At 38.5% G+C, this 25,539-nt stretch overlaps 1 protein-coding gene across 1 annotated transcript; it reads left to right on the top strand.

Moving 5' to 3' along the window:
• The first annotated feature begins 1,872 nt into the window (after positions 1-1,872).
• On the top strand, positions 1,873-23,963 carry LOC139701002 (uncharacterized). The gene is made up of 4 exons (XM_071599556.1): positions 1,873-2,034; positions 20,896-21,105; positions 21,759-21,915; positions 22,965-23,963. Exons 1-4 carry the CDS (start codon positions 1,947-1,949, stop codon positions 22,996-22,998), a joined length of 489 nt encoding a protein of 162 aa, XP_071455657.1. The 5' UTR covers positions 1,873-1,946; the 3' UTR covers positions 22,999-23,963.
• Positions 23,964-25,539: the final 1,576 nt, after the last annotated feature.

Raw genomic sequence — 25,539 nt, 5'->3', positions numbered from 1 at the left:
GATATTTCCAAGAAATAGAAAGATTAAGAAAAAATTTGACTTTGAGCACGCAACCTATAAAAGGTAGAGCAGTTCAATTATTTTGCAAGTTTTTTTGCGGTGGGTGGACACAGTGGTGGGATATTAAAAGAAGTATTGCATTAGGCAAGGATGCGTTTAAGAAGATACGTTGATGACGGGCACCTTAAATAAAGACGTAGAGAAAATAATGTTTAGGCCTTTAATATGGAGCGTAGTTTTGGAAACTAGGGTCGTTGAGGCAAGTGAATAGGTGTAAACTGGAGGACTTTGGGATTGGAGGATAACGGAGAAAATAAAATGGACGGAAAGGAAAACAAACGATGAAGTTCTAGGCACGGTAGGAGAAGAGAGAAGGTTGCTGAAAAAAGAAATACCAAGGCAGGACAAGTGGATAAAGGATTTACTGAGAAGCAATAGGATGCTGATGGCGGTTATAGAGTAGAGAATGCTTGCAAATCGAGGAAAATGGAGAAAAATAATGTTAGATTCAGAAATTGTTGATGAAATTAAGAGAGGTAGAAAGTATGAAGAGCTAAATAATGAGTTATTGTAATGTGTAGGATGGGGTTTACGGGTATTTTGTGCGATATTACTTAGGTTTTGGAGTACAGTAATGTGTAGTGCCAGGGACCATCCAAAATCTACCCAAAGCCAGAACATTACCATCAAAAAATATATGATTATTAAACCCAATACAATTCCAAATTTAATTTTATTTAGCATAGCTTATGACGAAAGCAAAAAGCTAGTATGCCTAGATCCAATTCATCTTAACATTATAATTGCATGAAGTAGAACCTTGTAGTGAAACCTATTGAAACGTTATTTCATATAAACATTTGCTGGTTTATAAAGGAAAATATAATCCAAATGTTTCTCGCTGTAAAAACACTTTTTGTATGTATTTTAGTAATTTATGTGTGTGAGTGCAAATCTTTATTTGCCCACAGTTCACACAAAGTTGCCTTCAACAAATAATCGCCGACTTTACCGCGAAGAATTGTTTTTTTCTTTACTTTAAATATAATATTTGTTTACTTTTAATTAACAACCGAAAATATTTGGTTTGCTATTTAACTTGGGCATCACTCCATTGTATCTCTACACCACACGAGCTCATGTAGCACCACCAAATTCTATCATATTAGTAAACACAGATGAATCCTTCCTCGAATAAGCCATCCCACGATTGGAACACACGAGTGTTGTAGCGGACGTTAAGATCTCATGAAACACTCCGGTATCGACAGCCGCAGACTTAGGAATGAAAGTGCGTGCTCACCGCCCCCCTTCAGTTTTCTCGCGTAATTTTCGCCAGTTTTATCCAGAAAGCTATGCGAACTATTGTCACTCTCAGGGGCACCAAATGACGTCCCTCGTCTCGTCGCTATAACCTGCCAGAAAACTAAAATCAAACAGTAGCAGGGATTTTCTTTTCCTTGAACTCGGATAAAAAGTCAATGTTTCCGAGTATCGCCGAGGAAAATTGTTTAACCCCGTCTCTGACGGGGCCAAGTACGACTGCGTTACCAGGAAACATTTATTTTCCTTGCGAGTCCAGCGGCTCCCGCTTACTTTTGGTCGAGAGGTTGGTGGGATAATCCCCCCCTTGAAGTTGGCATCACCTCTCCTCCTTCTCTTCCTTCTCCCTCCACTCCCCCGCCAGCAAAAGAAAGAAGAGCTGAAGGCGGCAAGAGGCTTGACGTAAGGAGGGTCTCCCTTTTAACGGAGGGGAGGGCACATGGTGGGTTGGGGGAGAGGAGAAGAGAGGGAGCGAAGGAGGGGGATCGCGGGAGGAGGAGTTGTGGGGCAGGAGGGTGAGCTTTAGTGTTTGGACCTCAAGATATACCCGCGGAGACTTCAACGGGTTTGCAGTCAGTTCAGGTGAGCGCGCGAAGAGGACAATCAAGACCGACGACGTCAGAATGGCCGCCATGAGAGCCTGCATCCTAATCTTCTCCCTCTGCGTCGCGGTGACTCTGGCCCTGCCGAAGCCGCAGGATAAGAAGCCGAGTGAGTATCCAATTGTTCGTTTGCGTGCGTGAGCTCCCCATCAACCAACGTCGGTCTTCCCTCCGCTGAGTTCATCGCCGTATTCGACGTGTGCTTTCGAGTTCATTATGTCACCTCTACGGGCAATGAATATCTCTTTGGATAAATACTTTTATCCCACCTCGCATTGAACTCTTTACGCTTCTATCTTAGAAAAAGTAAAATAAAATCATGATTTAAGCTTTAAGCCTAGGAAATTACTCCCTTCTTTCACAATCCTCATATTCTAAGCTCACTTCTGTCACATACGTGAATTGCTTTATAAATGCTCTTCAGTTCCTGTTATTCCTCCTGTATATCCTTCAATTCCTAATATTCTTCGCCTTTACCCATTCACCCATGACTCTCTGGGTCTTCCTCTTCCTAGCAGGCCATTTAGCTACTCCTCTCTCATTCATTTTATTTCTTTGGCAAACCCTTACTTTAGAGCTTCTTCCACCGTTTTCACCGCTGACCTTACCTGTCCATCCATTTTTCGCAAATCATCGACTCTTCTCTCGTATATTTACGTGGTGATTCGACGGTCAACACGACCATACAAGCGTAGTCAAAATCTTTCATGAATTTCTATTGCCGGTGAGTCAATTTCATATTCTTTAATTCCCCACTCATTCCTCACCATATCTCTCCTGATTTACAGCAAACACACCTCAGCACAAACGCCCCATATCAACCGCATTTAATCGAAATTAATGTGCATCCTAGCATACCCGATTTTCTCTTCCATGCGGTAATGTAGGACACTGTAACACGTAGGTGTAGGTTAGTTAGCTCCACTTACTGAGCAAAGGGTAAAAATAGTTTCTGCGTGCTATGGGTTCACCAGTTGTGTGTTAGTGTCTCTGCCTGTCAATAAAAAGATTCGGATGTTCTCCATGGTAGTTGGCGTAATATAGTCGGAGTTAGAGTAAATAAATGCGTGCTTTTTTAACGAAACAATGAAGCGTTTCGGCTTCTTTCATCAGTTCGACCATGGCCGCTCGTTGATGATGGGCTCAGGAAGGCTGAAACACACCGATGAGTAACATTCATTTTTTAAAGTGTAAACTCCCCAAGATAATTACCCTCAAATTAGCCGAGTTCGAGTCGGGGTTCGAGTTGATGTTTCCCCAATGCTTAAGACGAGCACTTGTATATTTCGGCACTTTTATTAACGGTCTTGTCTCACATGTTTTGCCAGTAATAATGATATCAGTGTAATCATCGGCATAATTATTCTGTCATGAACTATCGCTGTCAGTGAAAGCACATCAAGAGCGCCCACGTATAATAGGGAACGAAACGGGAACAGCGTCGACCTCGTCTAGGACGACAAAATATAGGTTATGCATCACAGTTGCCAGTTTGCGGGCGGAGGACTATTTCCACCATCTCTGCCCAAACCCACCCCTATTCCGCCCCCCTGAGAGGAGTCAAGGCTGTCGGCTTGCCTATGGCGCCATCAACCCTTGCACCGGTTGGTGAGAAAAATTCAAGCGATCGAGAAAAATCACTTTCAAATGTAATGCTAACATAGCACAAGAAGCTTGGACATTTATCTGTTTCGCGGTGTGATTTTCGATTCGTATTCGTTCAATAAAAGTGCACTTCGCTAGCATACCTTGATAGTCGTCACTATAAGAGCTCATTTTTTCGAAGGCGGTAGCAAAGTCTATGTATTACAAAAGTTAGAAACGAAGACCTCATTAGCTCGGTACACTTGTTTTTGATTGCGAATTGTGCGCTTGAAAAATTAGCATTTAAATTTATCAGTTGGACATTCAGGATCTTTTTCCAGGGTTGTCTCTCTGGATGGACACAACTACCGTTTTGGTAGGTTCACCCAGTACTAAGCCCGACGGCACGGCGTATGAAATTCACACATCAGGGTAGGGGGCCAGTAAACATCCTTTCCCTGTGCCGGCTATGGTTTCCCGGGAAAACCTGGTACCCGAAAAATCACAAAGCTTGAGTGGAGCTGAGGGTTGCCCAGAGAGGCTTGACTGGGAATCAAACCCGGGCCCTCCGGTCAATAGTTTAACGCTCTACCCCTGGACTACCGCGACCCGCAAGCATATATATATATATATATATGTATATATATATGTATATGTATATATATATATGTATATATGTATGTATATATCTATATATATATATGTATATATATGTGTATATATATATATGTATATGTATATATATATATGTATGTATATATGTATATGTATATATATATGTATATGTATATATATATATATATATATATATATATATATATATATATATATATATATATATATATACACACACACGCATACAAACACACGAGGTTTATACAACACATTTCATCATTTTCAAACAACTCCTCCGTTTCACGGTGACATTTGTATGCATGCATTCCTGTAATGGGGGTGGGTGAGGGGAATGAACTAGTCCAACATTTTTGGGGGTAGGTCAGGAGGGGGTGGAGGTAATGTGGGAAGGAAGCATGCTTGTGTGTGCGTATTGGAGTTGAAGCCAGTTTCCAATCCCTCCAGTCACGCCACCATGCAGCCAGCATGGCCTTTACTCATTCCTTCCATCCCAAACCTCCCAATCACACATATGGCACTGTCTTCGACTCCGCCTCCACCTAGCGACCCTTTTCCTGCCACTCTTCTCTCTTCCCTTTTCCGCCCCTTTCCATTTTCTCGCCGAGGCAGAATCTAATGAGTCTGAAACAAAACAGTGGGGTTGATCTGAGCCCAAGGGTCGATCATTGTACTCTGAACACTGAGGTGAACTTCTGTGATAGCAGAGAGCAGAGAAATTGCGGTCCCACCATCCAATCAATCTTGGAACATCATTTAATGCTATGCTGTTCATTCGCACTGACGACCATTCCCATTCCACTATTCAAGTAGATTACGCCGTCGGTCGAATGAAACCCTAAACTGTGGACCTCTCTGCACCTATTAGTAAGAATGGAGACTAATGCCGATGTCAGATTCCTCTCCAATCTTAGTCTATTACTTGAAAATCCTAACTATACCGAGGTACTCACCTACCCCTGAAATTGGATTGATTTCCGAATTTGATTGCGTGTGGCGTAGAGGAGTTAGATTTGAAAAGCGTTGTCATGATGAACTGAGTAGCGCATCAAAAGTATTTTAAGAACTAGGTTGGAAATCACTCATGACGGAAAGGTTTATTAAATATTAAATCTGTTACATAAATTGTAAGAAAACCTCTTAAGCGATTGTGTTGAAAATGTATTATTATCCTCATCGTGCAACGGTAGGGGAGATCATGTCAATAAAATGAATGAATTTAAGTGCAGAGCCGAGAGATTTAAGATATCATTTTTCCCACGAACGATAAGGGATCAGAATAACGTTTTCCAACCTCGCTAGGGGGGATTTTTGCGTCACAAATAGCAATGTGTATAATCATTCCCTGCCACACGCTTTTAGCGGTCGCTTGCATGGTAGGGTAAAATATCTCTAATGGCGCTAATGGCCTCAGCTGTTGGTCGTCTCCCATAATAAGTACTGATATTCCTCCACTGGTTTATTTCAAATTTAACGCTTGAATTTCCTGGAAACTGAGCTGTCATGTGAAAAATATGTAATGCATAGACACTATTCGTTAATAAATATATATGTTTATGTGTCACCGGAAAATTGTAAATGGCGTTTTTTTTTAGGGGCGACCTTGACATTTTCGACTAGTTGAGACATCCCGCCTTTCAAACTTGCCTCCATTTTTGGCATGGTCATGTTTGCTGAGTATAGGAAAAATCAAATTTCATCCCTTTCGAGTATAGTAGGCCCAAGAAACGTGCCCAGTGTAGTAAAGAGATGACGGAAATACCACAGCACAGCTCTTTTAATCTACCTGCGTCTAGCGACGATGGAGTGTCACGGGAAAAAAGACGTAGTTGAGGGTGTCCTTGATTATTAACGCACGTGGATCTTTCAAAACGAACACAAAAACATTACTTTTCTTTTAACATCCCATCTCTCCACCCTAAGCATTGATTCACCTGTAATGACTGCAGTTACACAAACCCAACCTGCACTAAACCTTTATTGATTCCCGGTAAACATAATTAATTTGTAAGATTTAAATTCGTCTATTGAAAAATAAAAGATACATTTTTCCTTTTTTTAAATTTATCTCTTTGGATTCATTAGGCTGTGCGGTTGCTTAGTGAGTTAAATGCACTGCTACTGTCCAATGTACTCAGCTTTTAATCCAGGCAATGCTTCTGGACGCCTACGAATATACTCGAGCTGTCTGATTTTTTGGTGATTTAAATTTCTGAGAAACCGGAATATGGGAAGGAACTGGGCACCCAAATCCTATATATCTGTCAACTTTACTCAATAGGTCATAGCCCGGAGGGTAGGGAGTGAAATCTACTCTTTTCGCGGTTAATTATTTTGTTATAGTTCATTAAAGTTATTTTTAAATTACCTTAATGTAATAGATAGTAGAAATGCATATTGAATGGTAATTATTAATACCTGACCAAGAATAATTTTCAAAGGAGATAGATTGTATTAGGGAAGGTAAGAGGAGAATGCGATCGAAGGGACCATTTTGACAATGACTTAGAAGTGTTAGAATCCGAAGATCATGTATTTAACAATTCATAAATGGGAACAAACTATTCAAGAATAGGGTGGTAATAATTAAGTGGTACTAAAGTGAATTCTTTCTGTCATAATCTAAAAGATGTCCTTGTTTGGCTTGCCCCAAAAGGAACGCGTGAAGGGTCTTGTCACTATATATATATTTTCCAGATGAACATTTGAAAAACTGGCGATAAAATAATGAATGAATCATCATTCAGTATATTTTCATAGAAGAATAGATCGGAGACCAAATGGTAGGGTTCGAGTCGGTGCGGTCTTGTGTACTGTCTCCCTACCCTGAATGCCCGGGTCAAAATCTCTGTAGTGGCAGAATTTTTCGATGGTATACTGATCCCTACGAGCGTAGTGTGGAGAGCACTTAGATTTAAGTACGCCGTCTGTCGGATGGGACGTTAAATTGTACTTGACATCATGGCGCCTTATGTTTTGGGTGGGCTAGTCCCACTGATGGATTCTTCTCCACTCATTCTTCTCCCATTCCATGAGCATCCTGCCTCTTAAAAAATTACTCACCTATCCTTACTGTCGCAGATGACCTTAGCTCTCGGTCGTCTACCATAATAACTACTACTAGATCTAATGATATTTTAATTTGGCGAGATGTCCGCGGGAAAGAGCCCAAAAACTCGGAGCCAAAGTACGCACCGGTATCCGATTAGGAGCACGTGTTCCAAACAAGACGCGTCTTGGAATCGAGCCTCTGGTTTCCCTCTTGTTCGTCGAGGTAGGTTTCTATTTCCCCTCGTGTCAAAGTTGGGAGAGATATTTCGGATGGCGCCCGAAAGTCACTTGCGCCATTGGGGAAAGCTCGTAAGGGCGAGCGAAAGCCGACTCCAAATTTAGCGCCCCATGAGGAGGCCGGCAAGGGGTATCTTGATTTTGTGTCCCATCCGACGGACGGTGCGTATCGCGCGGGAAATATTTCACTCGGATCGAACTGGAGTCAAAACACGCAGAGGAATATGTTCCTTTTCGAGAATCGAACCTAGTAGTCTTGGATGACCGTTGTCACCAGCCGCCGTATTAATCAGTGTCCTGACACGTGATGCGTGAAACAGGAAATCTTTTGAGATTACAAGCTTTCGTCTTATCGGCAAAAATGCTAAGTTTATAGGCTTTGATTTCTAAGATACTTTGTGGCGAGAATTCGAGATTGTAGGAAAACATTAGATCGTTATCACTCTCCATGGTACCGAAATCGAATATTATTGGACTACCGAGAATATCAATGGTTTCAGCAGTCCACACAACCTAAACCATCAACTGACAAACTATTCGATTCATTGTGAACATTTGATTAGTGCCTGTCATTTTATATTTTTTCCAAAATAGAAGCAGGCCCTTTTGAACAGAAGAGTTAAGTAGACCATCATATCCTGCGATACCGGAAATTAAACTCTATTCTTTGACCCAGAATCCCAAAATTTTATTAATTAATTTATATTATTATTGAAAATGTATTTTCCATGGTCCTTACCAGAAAGATAGAGTTATTATAAAGTGGAATATTGCATGTGAAACTGTTTGATTCGTTACTTGGTGGATTTTGTCCACTGTAAAGACAAATGAGCATGCTGCAATTCCATAAATTATTAATTTTGTTTAAGGCCATAGTTTCGTCGCTTTTTGCCACTCCATGATGCCACGTAGTAGCGAAACTATGGTCGTGTAAGTGGAATATAAAAATGAATTAGTGGATTTGCAGTGTTTTATTTGGATTATTACACTTGTTCCCGACAGCATCTGCATGTAATTGGGCACATTCCGTGTTACAAAACAGGCCAAGACTGTGCGGGGCCAGAATCTATGAAAAACCTTTTTTTAGCCTTGTTGGAACCACGGATTAATTATCCTCTGAAATAAAAATAAAATGACCAAATTCCAAGAAACTGCGGAAGATGCCGTGACAGTAACTTTTAACGGAGTCATCCGACAATATGAGCATTACAATGCTACAATTTCAGAGTTTAAAATTTATTCGCCTTTACCGAGATTCGAGCCCGGATCCCTCTCTGTCCGGCCGAGTGCTTTAGCCAATTAAGCTACCGTGGCGTCCGCTTTTACACTGAATTTTTTTAATGTTTCGTACATCGAGGGATCTGGGTCAAGGGGAAGGATTTTTACACTCCGAAATTGTGGAATTTTTAGGACCTAGTTCCTTTTGAAGAATGGCGAGTAAATTGCACCTTATTCTGACTATAATAAAAGTCAACGTAAATCGCATATACCTATTACACTGCACATTTATAATCTTTTTATCGCAAAGTTGTGCCCCTAGGAATCCGTGTTTTTATAACAGGCATTTTGTTTCCAAGTTCCATTAAATTCTGAACCACCATACTGTTCAGTTTCATAGCAAATTATAACGTAGCGCTTTCCATTTCGAGAAAATTGTGTTTAGGTAAACGTAGTAATGCCACGAAAAGCTTCAACGTAGCGATTTGTAATGGCAGGGAAACCCAATGCTTGTCTCAGAGGAAAGCTATTTTGAAATACCTCTGTTGCCCCACCCCGCGTCGTCCCTTGAATACATTCTCAAGTCATTCATGGTGTGTACAGAAGTCATCAGGAAGCATCGGCCGTAAGTAAACATCACCTAGTAGTCGTTTCAAATCACATATTCTTTTGGCATTCTTTTAGCTGATTATGCACCAACAATTCTTTGAAGTAATTTAAATATAGGGGAAAAAACTCCACCCAGCTCATACAGTTTCGAATTGTAATAAATTTCCACCGAGAAAGCAATAATACGAATGGCAATTATCTATTCGGTTTATTATTTCAATAAGGCGTCATTGTATTTCCTTCGGCCAGAATAACCAAGCGTAATTTACCGACTATAAACGAACATGCGATTCCCCCTGTCGGGGAAACTCCTACAGCAACACTCTGATACCCTGGTGTAGTCTGTATTTCGGGAATTTATAGAAATGTCTCCGAGGTTTTCCTTGTTCTTTTACGCGTCTTTACTTTTCCTAAAGTTCAAAGAGGGTGAGAGCATCGAGAATACGGATAATTAGGCATGTAGACTGATGGAAGAGAAAAATATGAGGGAAAACCCTATACCGAGACTGTCCCCACGGCAGTCGGTTGATCGCAGGCTGCCCACGACGCATTTTCAACAAATGAGCGAATCGCTACCTAAACAGAAGCATAATAAATGTCTCTTTAAAATGACAGGTCTAAGCGTGAGGGATATCTTAAGACTTCCTCATTTCAAATAAATTATCAAATATAGTGCTAGCATGCCGTTTAGTGCCGTCATCGAGCCGCTGTCTAGAATTTTTGAACTAATGGACTTCCAGGTGAGCTATACTGGAAGAAAACTATATGAAATCTCATTGCTATAATCTGTGAACAAATTTACTTATGTCATACTTTTAAAAAAATTGTTTTAATGAGTATGGCGGTAAATATGTAGGTAATAGTTGTTCGCTCAGCTATTTGACAGGTATTATTATTAATGGTAGTCTTCCGTTTAAGCTAGCTTTTGGATGGACCCACATACTAACCACCGCAACATTTCGAAGCCTCACCTAACACAACAGAGCGTGTTTCCCTATACCCTGCAATAAAACCTTCTTCAATCCCGCATACTTTCTGCCTCCCTTCATCCTGTCCAACATGACTTTTCTTTCCCTCCCCCTACCTTAGTTGCCTAGCATTCTCTCCTCTATCACGGTCTTCAACATTCCATCGCCGATTGAAATGCGTCGCCGCTTTTCCTCTTTTCTTAACCCCTTCGGATTTCTCTCAACATTCGTCTCTTCTCCACCAATCACGCTCAGAATTTTTTCGTTTGTTTTCCTTTCCGTCCATTTTATCTTTTTAATCCTACTCCACATACATTTCAAACGCCTCCAAATGCAGACCTATTATCTTACTTCAATGACCATATACTTCTGCGCAACACAAAACTGTGGTACTAGTTTTCGCTTGTATTTTCTTTACATCCCTCCCAGTTGAATCGTTTGTTCCCAGCGCTACTATTCCTCTGATTCCCCTACAACTTTGACTGTCTTGACCGAAAACATTTTCATGATGGGTAAACTGTTCTACTTGATCTAGTTTTTGTCCTCTTAATTTTATGTTTAACTTTGCCTTCCTATTTTTCGAGAACTTCATAACCTTTGTCATGTTAACACTGACTCTCACCCCGTACCATACCACCTCCCTTAAATTCCGTACTTAAAGTACGTTAAAGTACTCTTAATCTGTTCAATAACGGCCCATTCTTGTGTGTTATTGTACTTAATAAGTGCAGTACTGCCCAGCCCACAAGACGCACCGTGATTTTTCAGGTTAGAATTTGCGAAAAATTATTGAATTATACAGAAAAGATCTTAATTATTTTTATGTTAACCCATAATGCGAAGAAAATTTAATTGTAGCATTAAAAAATGAGCAGCTACTTGTATATTAACGTTTCTTCTGTGTAGAATCCCAGAAATTCGTCATCACTGGATCAAAACGTCCTGCAGCTGCTTTTTTTCGTGTTGTAATGGTCTGAAGCTCAATCGAGAAGAAGTTTAAATATGACCGTTTCAATCAGTTGCCGTCACTGTTTAGAAAGCCTGGTACGAACATGCTTGGGACGTTGTCACCAGACGCTTTTTGTGAACAATTCTCTTGATATATTTCTCAAATTTCATTTTACGTCAAGTTAACCATGAACTTCTCCAAGTAGGGCTTTGCATTGTCGGTGTGAATGCTGTGAGTGTAGACGAGGAAGGTAGGAGATTGAAAAAGTTCAGTATTATGATTCCCTCTCCACTTCGGTACATTTCTGCCTGAATTATAAGCATGATTTTTAAAAAGTTATCAAGCGACTATTCCTATTAGAGAATGCGTGCAATGCCCTGGTTTTAAATTTCTCTTTGTAATAATGTTTAATAAACCGAGGCGTCACTTTGAAAGCGGCAAAGTGAGTAAGGTTTTATCTCTCCAGTGGCTGTGGCTTATCAGATTCGTTTTGCTTGCTTGAGCTAGATAGGCTGAGAGCGAGGACGCTTAGTCCGCATAAACCTCCCGTTGACAATTCCCCATTGCATGCATGGAGATACAACATAGCATGAAACATTAGGTATTTTATTTCAACTACATAATACTCACGGAAAATCACGACATTATTTCGGCTAAGAACTTGCACGCTTCATATCCGATATCATCGACCTTGTCCGATATGGGTGTGCGGTCACGCTACCTTATGGAAGTCATAGCAACCGAGTAACGGAAGCAGTTTCACTCTTCTCTTAATACATACTCAAAAGAAAGGAATAAAATCAATGGCGTTAAATAAACCACACATTCCCGGAAAAATTTTCCAAGATTAATTTATTAAGCTCACCTGTTACTCATCGTATTTTTTATCTCAAGTATTATCAGATACGTCATTCTTAACGATTAAACTGAAATATATACGTGAGGACTGCCAGCAGCGTGCTTATACCCATTAAAGGAAAATCTTCTTTTCCTATTTTTAACGGATATGAAGCATGACTGTGACAAAACGAAAATTTCTTCGATTTAAATTTTGCAAGATATCACGGCGTGCTCCTCGGCCACACAAGCGAATGATGACTAGGCAGGGAGATTGCGCTTGGCGTCACGGTTATCAAACGCAAAATTGAACCTCCGCGGTTGACTGATTATAGACTTGGCGAGATCCTAGGGGAAGTGGTGGCCAGATCAATCCCCCCCTCGGGAGAAACAAGTGGCCGTGGGGTACGATAGCTTTCCCAAGAGGAAGGACTGACCATACCCTGCCTTTCTTTCCTCCGCTGGTTTTAAGCTCTCTTCAGTCGCGAGAGCAGCCCGACGGGACCATTATGAGGCCTCTAGACCCGGAAAGCGCCGCTCCCCGGTGTCCCCCACTGTTGTGTGGACTTCGGTGTGCCCACCTCGCAGTTTCGTTTCTTTCTAGATAAGGAGCTCAACGAAACTTGTCCAAGGTGGAATCTGCATAAGGCTACTGAGGGCGCAAATTACGGAATTTAAATTAATAATTGTTGCCCTTTTCTACAGTCAGCCAGTGGACAACATGAGGAGATTTTGCATCATGCCGGTGGAAGCGTGAGAAATTTTAAGAGAATGCTGAAAAGTGTAATATTATATAGATTCCAATTAGCGATGTTCTTACAACAGTCGAACCTATCAAAGGCGCAATCTGAACGAAGCGGAAACCTGTCGAAGGTGGAAAAATTGGAATCTCAATTTACGTTCTCGTACATAACGGTCGCCTTAACGTACAGTGGGACCGTCTGTTAACCGGAACCAGAAGACGCCGACGGAAAGTATTCCACTAATAATTTCTTGCGTGAATTTAAGTTACGTTTTGGCGATTGAATGACGGAAAGAAAATTTCAAACTAAAAACCTTTAAGTCAATCTAGTTCGGGATTTATATTTGAAAGCGTTTACAACAGGGCCTGCTTTTAAACGTATCCTCCTTGAAACAACCTTCTCTTTTTTTGTGGACCGCGAGATATTTCAATCAAAATAATTTGAATTCAACGAATTTATCTCCATTTTTTACGATTCCGTTTTCCAGGAAAATGTCCACGTCCGCCCATTGTTTTGGATTTTCTCAGACGAATAAACTCTTTATCCCAGTCACCCTAGGCAGTCCCCTGCGATTTTTGCTTCTTGGTAGGTTTCACTGTGTAAAGGTATAAAAGTATGACGGGCATAAGCGAATACAGAACAAAAACTTTAAACGAAATTTAGCGCATAGTGCCACACCGTAAGGTGCAATGTTTGCAGGGTTCTAGGATAAAAGAAAACGTGATGAGGTTCAGGCCCCGTATGAGTTTAGGAATTTTTAAATCCAATGCTGACCAATTGATGAAGGTAGAAAACTAATGCCTAGACAGTACGGTGGTTGATTAGAATATTTTAAATATTTTCGAGCTCGGAATTAGCTTCATTGATAAGAAAGATTACACAAGTATAATGACATACCGATTAGCGTTACAAAACTGTAACTACCGTATTTCCCAACCCATAAGAAGCACTTTGTTTTACAAAAATGAGATCCGAAATCCCGGTCATCTTATGGACCTGCGTCTCGTGGGCCGGGGGGTGGGGGGTTACACGATTATAACTTCGATCTATAAGCGCAAGCCGATTCGCTGGAGAAATTATTACTATTCCATGTATTTATTTTTTCGCACCAGGCATAGAAAATGGTTTCCTTGATTACAAATTTCGATAATATCACTGTTTTGAGACAGTGATAAGCGACATAGTTTTAATATTTCGTTGAAAGTATTTCCTAAACAGATTCCCAAATAAATCATAAGTTAATACAATTGGCGCGTTTAGTTTCATTCAGCATGTGATGCTGCTGCGAAACTTAATATGCGTTGGGCTAACGGGGATGTCACCATTCAGTTAATAGATATACGCAACGTATCTCTACCGATAAATCGGAGCCTACAGGCATTCAACCTTGAGTACTATGGGAATGTCGGAAAGGCATACAAAATGATTGCTCTTAATATAATTTCAATAATACACAGGAACTAAGTGTCGCATCAAAAGTTAAAATGATAATAACCTCATGCGATCCTAAGAGAAAATATTATTCAGTATTGCATTTATTTTTAAATTTGTGAATTTCCATTCGGAACTTCAGTCAGTTGGGCTTTCTGACGCGGCGAGAGAAAGGTACGACGCCGGTATTAAAAAGCTGGTTACAAGCATGCAAAAAGTGATTGATCGTCAAGGTGACTATGTAGAAAAATAGCTAAACGCTCAGCCTTTCATACGATGTACACAAAGTTGAGAATAAATTTGATTTTTCATGAAAAAAATAGGAGACCTTACTTTTCTAATCGCCCTCGTAGTTACATCTCATTGAAGTCAATAGACGAATTGAACTATGTGCCTCGCGCGAATGATTTCCCTGCCTGTATAATTTTTATTTCGGTATTTTAAAAATTTCTCCAAGATTTTGGATGTTTCAAAATCAAATCTGCTCTAAATCGGAAATTTAAAATAGAATTTTTTCTGACATTCTTTCTCTGAAGTTCACGAAAATTTGAGGTTTACATTTCGTTTTGTACTCATGAATTTATTTCTGTAATGTGTTGTCATATTTTGAGGTTTGCCAGGTAAAACTACAGGGTAAAAAGCAGTAAAACTACGGTATTTACTCCCTTTGCCTCTGAAACTGCGTTTGAATTTTAAAATTTAAATATATTTTGACACACTTAAGACACACTTGTACTTTACTGTAGTTATTTGGTCGGTCGCCTGTACTAGCAACCACAATCTCTATGAATCTCTGACTGCCACACTATTTTTTCGGCAGCTCATTACTTGCAAATTTTTTCCGTGGCTGTTTACTTTACATGCCCTCTTGTCGAAGGGAGAAGTGGACGAGGTTAGAAGTTAGTGGATGGAAGACATTAAGCATCCAATTAGCATTCGTGGGACTTAATAAGAGTTGGAAGTGAAGGCATTCAATTCCCTCTGGATAACTTTCGTGAAGGGAAACTGTAATCGTTCCAAACGTTGCATTTTAATGCGCATTCTTATTCACGCGTACAATATCGCCCGTGGATTCATCGAAGAAAAATTCGCAGAGCAATGGAAGTCACTCTAAAATTGATGCACACTCGCTCGCAATGTCTGTGGCAGATTTTTGTGTTCTCTCTATGCACGAAGACATTTTCAACGGACCAGGTCATGGTTGGATTGTATTGCACGTGAAAATGCTTATGTATGGAACGGTCTCTACCACGAGAGCCATCGCAATTTCTTTGAAACACGAGCTAGCGAAATCGAGAGTAGCACGAAATTCAGTAGTTTTGGGAAAATATTTTTTTTAACTTTCCAAGCTGCCGACAGTTTGCTCAATCCATCTTCTTGGACGAATTTCCGGTCCATTTCAGATGCAGTCTGCATAAGAAAGAAACCTCGACATTTGATGCATGCAAGCTATTGATGCCGCAAATGACGTGCGATGAAAAATTCCTTCCCCAGCGTCGCTCTCTTCGAGCGTGAACATCAGACGTTATCATTTCATTTTTTTTGTTTCCCTTGTCTTTATTATTCAGAAATCTCACTCTTCGTCCATCCCGATCATCGATTGCGTAATCCATTTCCCGATAGGAGGTTCATTAATTTCTTTGACTTACTCCCTTCTGAAATATAAAATAAGTTATTGCGCATGCCATTAGGATGCCTCGTTTTAGGATGGCAGACAAAAAAAAGCTGGGAGAGAAAAAGAAAAGCGGAAATTTTCCAAATATAATCACCAGGGAGTGCGAAGAACCTCAAATAGGTCGTGCGTGCTCCCGGCCTTATTAGCAATTATAATGAAAACAGTAATTTTAAAATTCATCGACATTTGTCAGTAATAGTCAATTTTATCAATTAAGGCTTGGTTGTTAAAGTTGAGTCAATTGTCATATTGTTTGAGGTGAGGCAATTATGTGCATGTTTAGCATTTAATAGCACTAGAAGATTCTTCATATTGTCTCGCGGGGCACAGAGATCAGGTTCTTGACCAAATTCTTTAGAGTTGCCATGATTTGGAAGCCGAAAAGTAGGACGAAAATGGACATACCAGGATGAGTAAGGGTTTTTGTCTTAGAAGAGAGTTCTAAACAAAGAATTTGGAAATTTTCGTGGGAAATGAAAGCGTAAAAAATATAGAGCTTCACTGAAATAGAATATTTTTTCCTTAAAAATCTTACGGTCCTTAAATAGGAGGAAGTAATTTCAACGGGATGGGGTTTTTGCGACTTCAGAGCGGTAAAATAAAGGTAAAAATGCCCAGTTCCAAACCTGAAAAAAAACTTTTTATTCAGAAAATATCTTTCTTTCTTTCGCACGCTCAAATGCAACTTAAAGTCACGCAATAAATTTCCCGGAGAATGCTTTCCGTCCACCTCCCCCTGGTTCCGTCTAACAGAGGAAATTACTGAAGAAAAGGGCGACCGTTATACGTAAATAAAAATAAGATTCCGATACTTCCATTTCCTACAGGTTTCCTCCTGATGCATATTCCGCATTTGACCGGTTTTGCTATCGTAAGAACACCGCCGATTGTATCTTCGCCGAAAAATATCTTCGAAATAGAACGCTCTTCGGTGACGCACAAATGTATAAAAAACAGACGCAGATGTTGAAACCTTAGAAACACAAAGAAAGGACACTCACACTCATAGTTTTGACGTTTCGACGGCACGGCCGTCGTCTTCAGAATCAAGGTTCTGTTGACGACGGCCGTGCCGTCGAAACGTCAAAACTACATATGTGAGTGTCCTTTCTTTGTGTTTCTATGGTTTAAAAATCTACATCTGTGTGTTTGTGAGTATATATATATATATGTATATATATATATATATATATATATATATATATATATACATGTGAGTATATATATATATGTATATATATATATATATATATATATATATATATATATATATATATATATATACTCATATATACAGAAACATATATAAGGAATTGGGATAGGAACACGTATAAAGGACGAACACAATAGAGGTGGGGAAGGCGGAATCGAACGGATCACAAGAGTAAAAATATTTCCTCAACCGGGACTCGAACACCGGATCTTGCCACTTGCCGGGCGGATGCTCTTAACCACTTGAGCTATCGAGGATATGTAGTTTACCCTGAGATCCGTGGGTCTTATATGTCGCCAAGCGCCCCGATTCTTTAGCCAAGAGATGGCGTCAGGGGGCTGTTTCACCCACCAAAGGAGAAATAGACAATACACAAGAGGAAAGGACAGTGGTTAGAATTCATACAACATCCCGCCAAACGGCGAATAAATACTCATATATACAGAAACAGATATAAGGAAATGGGATAGGAACACACATAAAGGACGAACACAATAGAGGTGGGGAAGGCGGAATCGAACGGATCACAAGAGTAAAAATATTTCCTTGACCGGGACTCGAACCTCGGATCTTTCCATTTGCCGGGCGAATGCTCTTAACCACGATTCTTTAGCCAAGAGATGGCGTCAGGGGGCTGTTTCACCCACCAAAGGAGAAATAGACAATACACAAGAGGAGAGGCCAGTGGGTTAGAATTCATACAACATCATACAGGAAAGGAACAGTGCGTTTCGTGGCACGCATAGCCAGAAGAAAGAGATGAGACACATTGGCCAAATACATTGGTGTTCGTCCTTTATGTGTGTTCCTATCCCATTTCCTTATATCTGTTTCTGTATATATGAGTATATATATATATATATATGATTTATCGGAATTATTTTAAGATTTCTAGCATCTCCGCTCTTAAGTCATTCCGCGCCTAACTATGTTGTCGCACTAATGGCTTATGTGTATTTCCCGCTGCAGCATTAACGCAGTAGGACGAAAAATAAAGTTTTACTTTGAAAAGTACAATAATTGAACATCCCCTAAAAAAAGAAACATCCACTTGAAGATATACCTGAAACATTCCCGTTCAAAAAAAGCAATAGGTGTGCTAACTTGTGCATCTAAATATAACGGACTAATTTTATATTTATAAATATCTTGTTTTCTTAACTCAATTTGCAATGCATGCATGCACATTACGGACGTTTAGAATCACATTTGATTATTTTGGCAACAATTAAACGCTTTTTCAAGAGTCAAATGACTTATTTTATGACTCAGTCAGAATCTTTCAAGCAAGCCTTGGAATTCCTTACAATATTCTTGCTAATGATTTCCGAGTTCCACGAAAGACTACGCGTCAGTGGACTGACGCATCAGACGTAAACACGCCATTTGCCGCTAAGTGATTCAATCTCTTCGATTCGGACGACTCTTATGCCTTACTTAAGAAGCACAATAATTACATCCGAATATCATTACTCGGCTTTTTAAGTGACTTTCTAGCAGCCCTCTCTGTTCTCATAAATCTTTATTGTTCAATGACCTTGTTTTGCATAATTTCCAAACCTCTGGCTTTTAATTTACAAGGAAGTATTGCGCGCGGAACGCTAACACAATTTTAAATCCCCAACAACCGCTTGAGGTTCGCTGACTCACTCCATATCTAAGAAGGAAATTGAGATTATAATAAATTGACTTTTGTTCGATCACCAGGAAGGAGTGGAGCCTCTTTTACTCTTTATCGATTCGCGTTTTCCGGAGACGCCGCATTTTCTTTAATAAACATAGTTATATGAGAGTCCCCAGTTTGTAATGATTGACTTTTTTTTAAGTTGATGCTTAGTAATATTTATGCAGCGGTATTTTGCAGACTATAGTTGCACTCTTAACTTTTTCGGGACTTTTTAAATATGACGTCATATGATTTAGGTATTACCTTGGGATTTTCTTTGCTGACGTGGAAGAATTGTGTTGGCTCGTAGATAGCTTCATAAACAGTCATGGAGGAAGTATGAAGAGCCCTCTTCAAACCCTCGTGCCCAAACACGATTTATGGGTGCAGCCGTCCATTCGAAAATGTTTCAAATCCAGATTTCCCGAATCTGCCAGTTAACCTGCGACAAATGAAAGAGGTTCGAGGCAAGAGTACGTAAAATACCCTCCGTACGGCAAGAATTTCAGACGATATGCATTGGCGCTGTAATAATCTCTCTACAGTATTTTATCCAGAACCAAATGAATTCGTTAGCTCAAGCTAGAATTGCACGGGGTGATGCTGAAGCCAGGATGGCTTCGGGTTGCTTCGTCGTCGGTGAGGTTACGACTTCCTCATAACGGAGAAGATCTTCGGAGCAAACGTAATGAACATCCGGTACGTTCAAGGAAGTGGTCTAGCTCGGAAGCAGCTGCAAAATCACGCGGAGTTCACTGCATCCGATTATTCATCACATGCCATGACGGAAGCTCCAGGAGCATCGTTCGGAGGATCTGCTCAAATTTTCCACGACGATATTAAGTAACTGGAAGCCCTCGCTTTACAATGACGTTCATAACTTTAAGATTAGATGAATTAGACCACTCTTATTGATTCAGGAGTGTTCTGGTATCCCCAACCTTCTGGAGCCATTACCGAAATCCAAGTAAAAATTGCATGTCCATCCTCTGATGAGGACTCAGAAAAATAAACACGTTGGAAGTGAGTCCCCACGACCTTATTCCAAAGAGCTTTAAAGAAAAGTCCTTTGGCCATAATATGAAGTTGTCGCCAGATTTGATAAGAAATTTTCTCAGATAAGGAATGCATTAATGAACATGAACACACCATTCTCGATGTGAGAATAAAGGATGAGAAAATACTCTAAGAAATATCCTACGTCCTGTAAGTTCTGTCTGATCTCCTGCGCACTTTGTTTCTTACAGGAAAGACCACATAGTCACTGGCCTATTTGATATTTAGCATCCATCATGGACACAAAATTCGACTTCCATTCTTTGAGCTACTATTCCCCATCTTATATCCTTATTGCACCGCACTTCATGTGAGCTGCCTCCATGCTGTTAACCAAATCTTTTTTGAGTTTCATATTTTCATCTTCAAGGTGAATAAATCCTTAGGTATAAACTTGATATCTATTGAACTCCTTCCACCTCATGCCATGCTATTTCTGAAGTTTGTACATATCCACTTGTGCATGTTTCTTTCCCAAAGTGAAATAACCCCTTCCATATGTTTCATCACCATATGAATGCTTCAGTTTTTCTTTAAAATGAATAAAAAGTTTTGCCCTCAAAGTAGGCACGTAATTTTTGTGGTCATGGATACAGTTGAAAAATACTGTTTTTATTTGATTGACCAAAGGAAAAGAATTTGGTCACCATTTTTACAACTCCCTCTTCCACTTACTGCATTTAGGGTGCTAAGTACTTAATTGATTGCTAAAAGGTATTAATTCAGTTCTAAGGAGTGGCTCAAGAATGAAACTAGTAAAAAGAGTAATATATCCAGAAATATATTGTTTCTCCACTCTTTGAATGGAAATGATCTTGGGGTGAAAACATTATTGCAAAACAATGCCGCACATAATCAAATCATAATATTTTAGTCAAATTTTCTTGGAATTCCTCCCTTATCCCATTTTAAATCATATTCAATCTAGAGATCAAATTTATGAAAAAGGAATATTTGATTAGACTTCAATTTTTTATTCACTTCTTTCTTGTAACACATCCATTTGTACTTTCTGTTAAGCTATGTTGACTATAGTATTTCAAACTTAAACAAATCAGAATATATAATTAATAATGAAATAATTATTTTTTTACTGCCAGATGGTGTGCCTGCAGTCCAGCCACAATTCACATTTGACATTCTCCCTGATGCGGGTGATTTGGTGACACGCCTTGGCTCGGAATGTGATACTCAAGTAGGTGCTCAGGCTCAGAGCAGCTCCTCAAGTTTCAGCATGGTACTTCCGGGTGGCATTGCAGTTTCTGCAGCATTTAGTGAAGCTAGAGCCGCTGCAGGTGCAGCTGTATTGGGTCAGTACCTTCACTGTCAATCATTTTCTATCCTTGACAGCTTTCATTTATTACAGCAATAATTAATTTCTAATGTGATTATTATACATTTAGGATGTTTATCACTGACAGTAATCAATAACTGACTGCTTAAAACTTCACTTAATGCTTCTCTATGAGGACCTTACTAATGACTATAGATTAAATTATGCTTAGATAATTAGGATTATAATTATACACTAGATGACAGTAATGATTAAAAGCAATTCGAACAAAAATATTGAAATATTTATTATTAGGGACCTAAAATATTTCACCGTAGTCAGCTAAATGCCAGGAGAAAGTAATGAAATGAATTATAATTGGAAAAAAAAATAATTTTTTATCCCTGCAGAGAAGGAGAATCATTTCATTTTTAAATGGAGCACAAATTGTTAATATTTTATGCATTATTTATGCTGCCTACATCTATCTTTTAATGACTAAAGAAATAATGTATTACCTCAGAGACTTATCTTGCAGAGATTTTTTATAAGTGTGAAAATGGTGTAAAGGACTGTTGAACCAATTTACGGCTAAATAAACAAATGTAAACCTAGCAGAGTGCCACTACAATTTTTAATGCATTTTCAGTTGTTCAAGAGCTATGCAAATTATCATTCTTTTAATTGTAGGAACTCCCAGTCCTTTCCGCGGCCGTGGCGTTACAGTTACTGGACCGAATGGTGTGATGTACAACATCCGAGCTCCAATTGAAGCAGACTTCAAAGTTGAAGGCCCTGAAGGTACAAAATGGGCAGTGCAGAGGCAAAACCCACCAGCTCCATCAGGGTAAGATGAAATTTTCTCCCATCTATCATAGAATGTTGGCTAAGTAGAAGAAGTCTGTCGACTTCATGAGAATATTAATTTTTAAGTTCAGTGAAATTATAATTCATTGTTTGTAGATGACAGAACTTACAATGAGCATGGAAGTTGCAAATTGCTCTTCGAAAATTTTCTGAGAATGCAGATGTTGATAATCAAGATCAGAAGAGGAGAGAGTATGCAAGTAAAATATAGAATGTGGAAAAAAGGATATAAACATTATTTGCAGTACCCCTATTCATGGAATGTCATTGAGTATACAATTTACATTCTCCTAATCATGAGGAAACTGAATAAATTATTATATAGTTACTGCTTCATGATTTTTTTCATCAAATACCTCTGAAAAATTTAATTCATGGCATATAACTCTTTTCCACTTGGAAGTCTTGTTAATCACTTAATTGGACCAAAAATAGCATATTTTTATGGTAAAAGTTTCCTTAAAATGATGAGTTACTATTAAATTAGCTGTATGATCATTTGAAGTTGCTAAAGAAGGAGAAGGGTTGATTTTTATAATTTATGATGTCTTTACCATTTAAATAATGGTTTTCTTATTCTAGCATAAAAATAAAGTTGCTAGCATAATTAGCAATGGTGGATTTTCACTGCACAATAGATATTGTTGGAAAACTGTTTTAAAATGTACTTATGAAGGAACCTAGGCAATTTGTTTGATTCTCATCTACATGACTTAATTATAATTGCATATGCAGTTGGTCGTTGATTATGCCACTCTATTAAAAATATCCATTGGATGCCATCATTTTGGGAAGATTATGGAGAATATAATTTTCTCCTCTCACTTGTTATAATATTTCGAGCTTGCATATTGGCTATTTTTTAAGAGAACAAAATGTATTAATCCATAACATAGATTCATGTACCCTCTGAAAAGAGCCACAAAGTTAATATTGAAAAATGCTTTGTTTTACAAAGATTGCAAGTATATATTTTTTACTCCATGCCATTTTTACTCAGATGACATGTGATTTACTTTATCATTGCAGAGGAGGAGCAGCTATCACATTCCCAAAACAGTAAATAAAACTGACATCATGGACTTAAGTGTCATAACTTAAAAGAGGCAGTGCATATAAGAGCACTCAGAATGGAAGGAAACCACCACTTCAGAATTTTTTCAAGAGGAGTCCAATGAATGAAGATGACATCATTATCTTTATGAAGATATAAGATAATCTCTCTACTTAGCCAACAATTATTCTTTTTATTTGAGGGTAAAGGCCTCAGAAGTGTTTCTTCATGACCATATAATTCTGCAACATATGAAGTAATGGATACAAAAGAAAATACTTGGTTATGGCACACAATATAAATTAATTTGCCACTGCTTTCGATACAGAGTTTCATCATCTGGCAGTCTGACGCACTGTATTGTTATGGGATGTCAACAAATTAATTTTGAGTGGAATAGCGAAGTATTTTCTTCCTCACTTATCAAGGAGTTCCACAAAGTAAAGTCACCGGCCTTTTCACCCGAAGTGCTTCTTAATGAAAATAAGATGGTTATGAATCAACTGCAACAAGTTTTGCCGTTTAAACATGCTGAATCTCTTTCAAATGATTGCTTATGGGATGATGGATAAATTTATATGCAAATATGTGACCATTTTCATATACTTCAAAGCTTTGTGTCCATATTTTGTGCTATATTCAGTGATGCAGATAGGAAAAATTCTGTAGGTGGTAAAGAAATATTGAAGTATAGCTATGCACAAAACTAAGCCTGACTTATTTTTTAGTGAGGTGACAATACCATAAAGTATTATGATTTTTAACCTACGCCTTGACTTTATAGTTTCCATTTGATTGGAAATGCCAGCAGTTCCTTTAGGGGAGCATCATTTTGTAATCTTTTGCCAATATCATGATCAGACATATAATTTGCTATATGAAAGACATAACATTTTATCATTAATGCCTTTTATGAATACAGATGTATATTTATAAATGTATTTACATTATGAAATAAAATTGCTTTTCCAAGATTACTTTTACATCATTGAAGTTTGAGAGAAATAATTCATATGAATCAGTTGCATCCATCCTATCAAGTAAAACTGTTTATCCAATAGATTTCAATGTAGTCCCAGAATATACGTATCTCATTAAAGTGCTTTAGGAGATTCATCATTTCATTGAAACTGGCAATTTTACCAGTTCAATTACAAAATAAATGCAATGTTTTGGAGCACACATTTACAGTGGTGTAAACAAATATTTAAAAAAAGTTGTTGGGCCAAAAAGATTTGTTAATGCTTGAAACATTAAACTCTATTGCTTTGTACATGCAATGAGTGTTTAGTTTGTCTCTTAAATTACTCCTATTCCAAACTTGCAAATTAAATCATAACAATCATGATTAAAAGTGCAATGTGACATTCAATCATTTAAGTCAGCTGAAACTACTTTTAATTATTATACATACAAATAACATTTTTCTATTTAATGGGACATATCCATTTATGACCCTTTTCCTTGAAAAATGATTTAAAATATGTTAGAACAATGATTAATGTCATTCGGCTTCTGTAAATGTACGGCATAGAATGGAATAGGTTGACTAACAGCTATTAAAAACTGTGAATGCCGGCCATTCCTTTACAATTTAAGCCCCTGCCTCCTTTGGACCAATAATGGATTGCAATTTTGGTCTCAAACCCTTCAAAAGACTGGCCATTTATGATTTGCCTGACCTTAAAAAAAAATAAAGTCATATTCTCCCCAATTTTCATTATTTCTAGGACATAACAATGAGAGCATAGGAAATGCTGTTTCACAAAAAAAATATTAATTTTTGAGTGAGCAACCTTTCGAACTTAAAAAAATTACCTCACCTTGTTCATCCCTAAGTTGATACGTCGCGTTTTTGTAGTTCGATAACCCCCTAGTATGGTATCACAGACCAACGGGTACTTTTATCTCTGAATAAATCTAGAGATCCCATACAGATACATAATTTCGGCACTATATGGCACCACATATGCTACAGTATTCCTAAGAATTATATTCTCATAACCTTTCCTGTCGAAGTAGCAGGGTGAAATGTTAACTTCTCAATGAAACTCTCAACAAAGTAAAACCTATCACAATAATGACACCAACTGTTACATATTCCCACTTGCATCTTTAGTACATAGAAAATTTGTTTTATGCTATGATGACGGAGAAGAAAAGGGTACGATTCCTTTTTGCAATCCTTAAGGTAAGGTGCTTGCTGTTACTAGCTTGAATGCGATGAATTTCAACGACCATAGCAACTATAAAGCTTGCTTGGTAGCAAAGCATGAGAGTAATATGTGTAAGGATGGAAATAAAGCTGTCAATGACTATTGCTTAACAGGATGATATAAAGAAAGTCCATGAGGCTATGCTAGGAATTCATAGAAATGAAAGATTATTTCCTTTCCAATTTGAAAAGGTTTAATTTTGAAAATATAGACAAAAATCATTAAAACTTTTTAGTAATGACTAATGATACTATCAATTACTATGCATGCCAGTGATGAGTGGATTATTACCAGTTGTTAAGTAGCATATAAAACTGAAAAAAATGTTTTATTC

Source organism: Hetaerina americana, unplaced genomic scaffold (genome assembly GCF_022747635.1).
Source record: "Hetaerina americana unplaced genomic scaffold, ioHetAmer1.1.p SCAF_11, whole genome shotgun sequence".
Classification (NCBI taxonomy): domain Eukaryota; kingdom Metazoa; phylum Arthropoda; class Insecta; order Odonata; family Calopterygidae; genus Hetaerina; species Hetaerina americana.
Note: the sequence above shows the minus strand (reverse complement) of the source record. Positions and strands in the feature narration are given on the sequence as shown.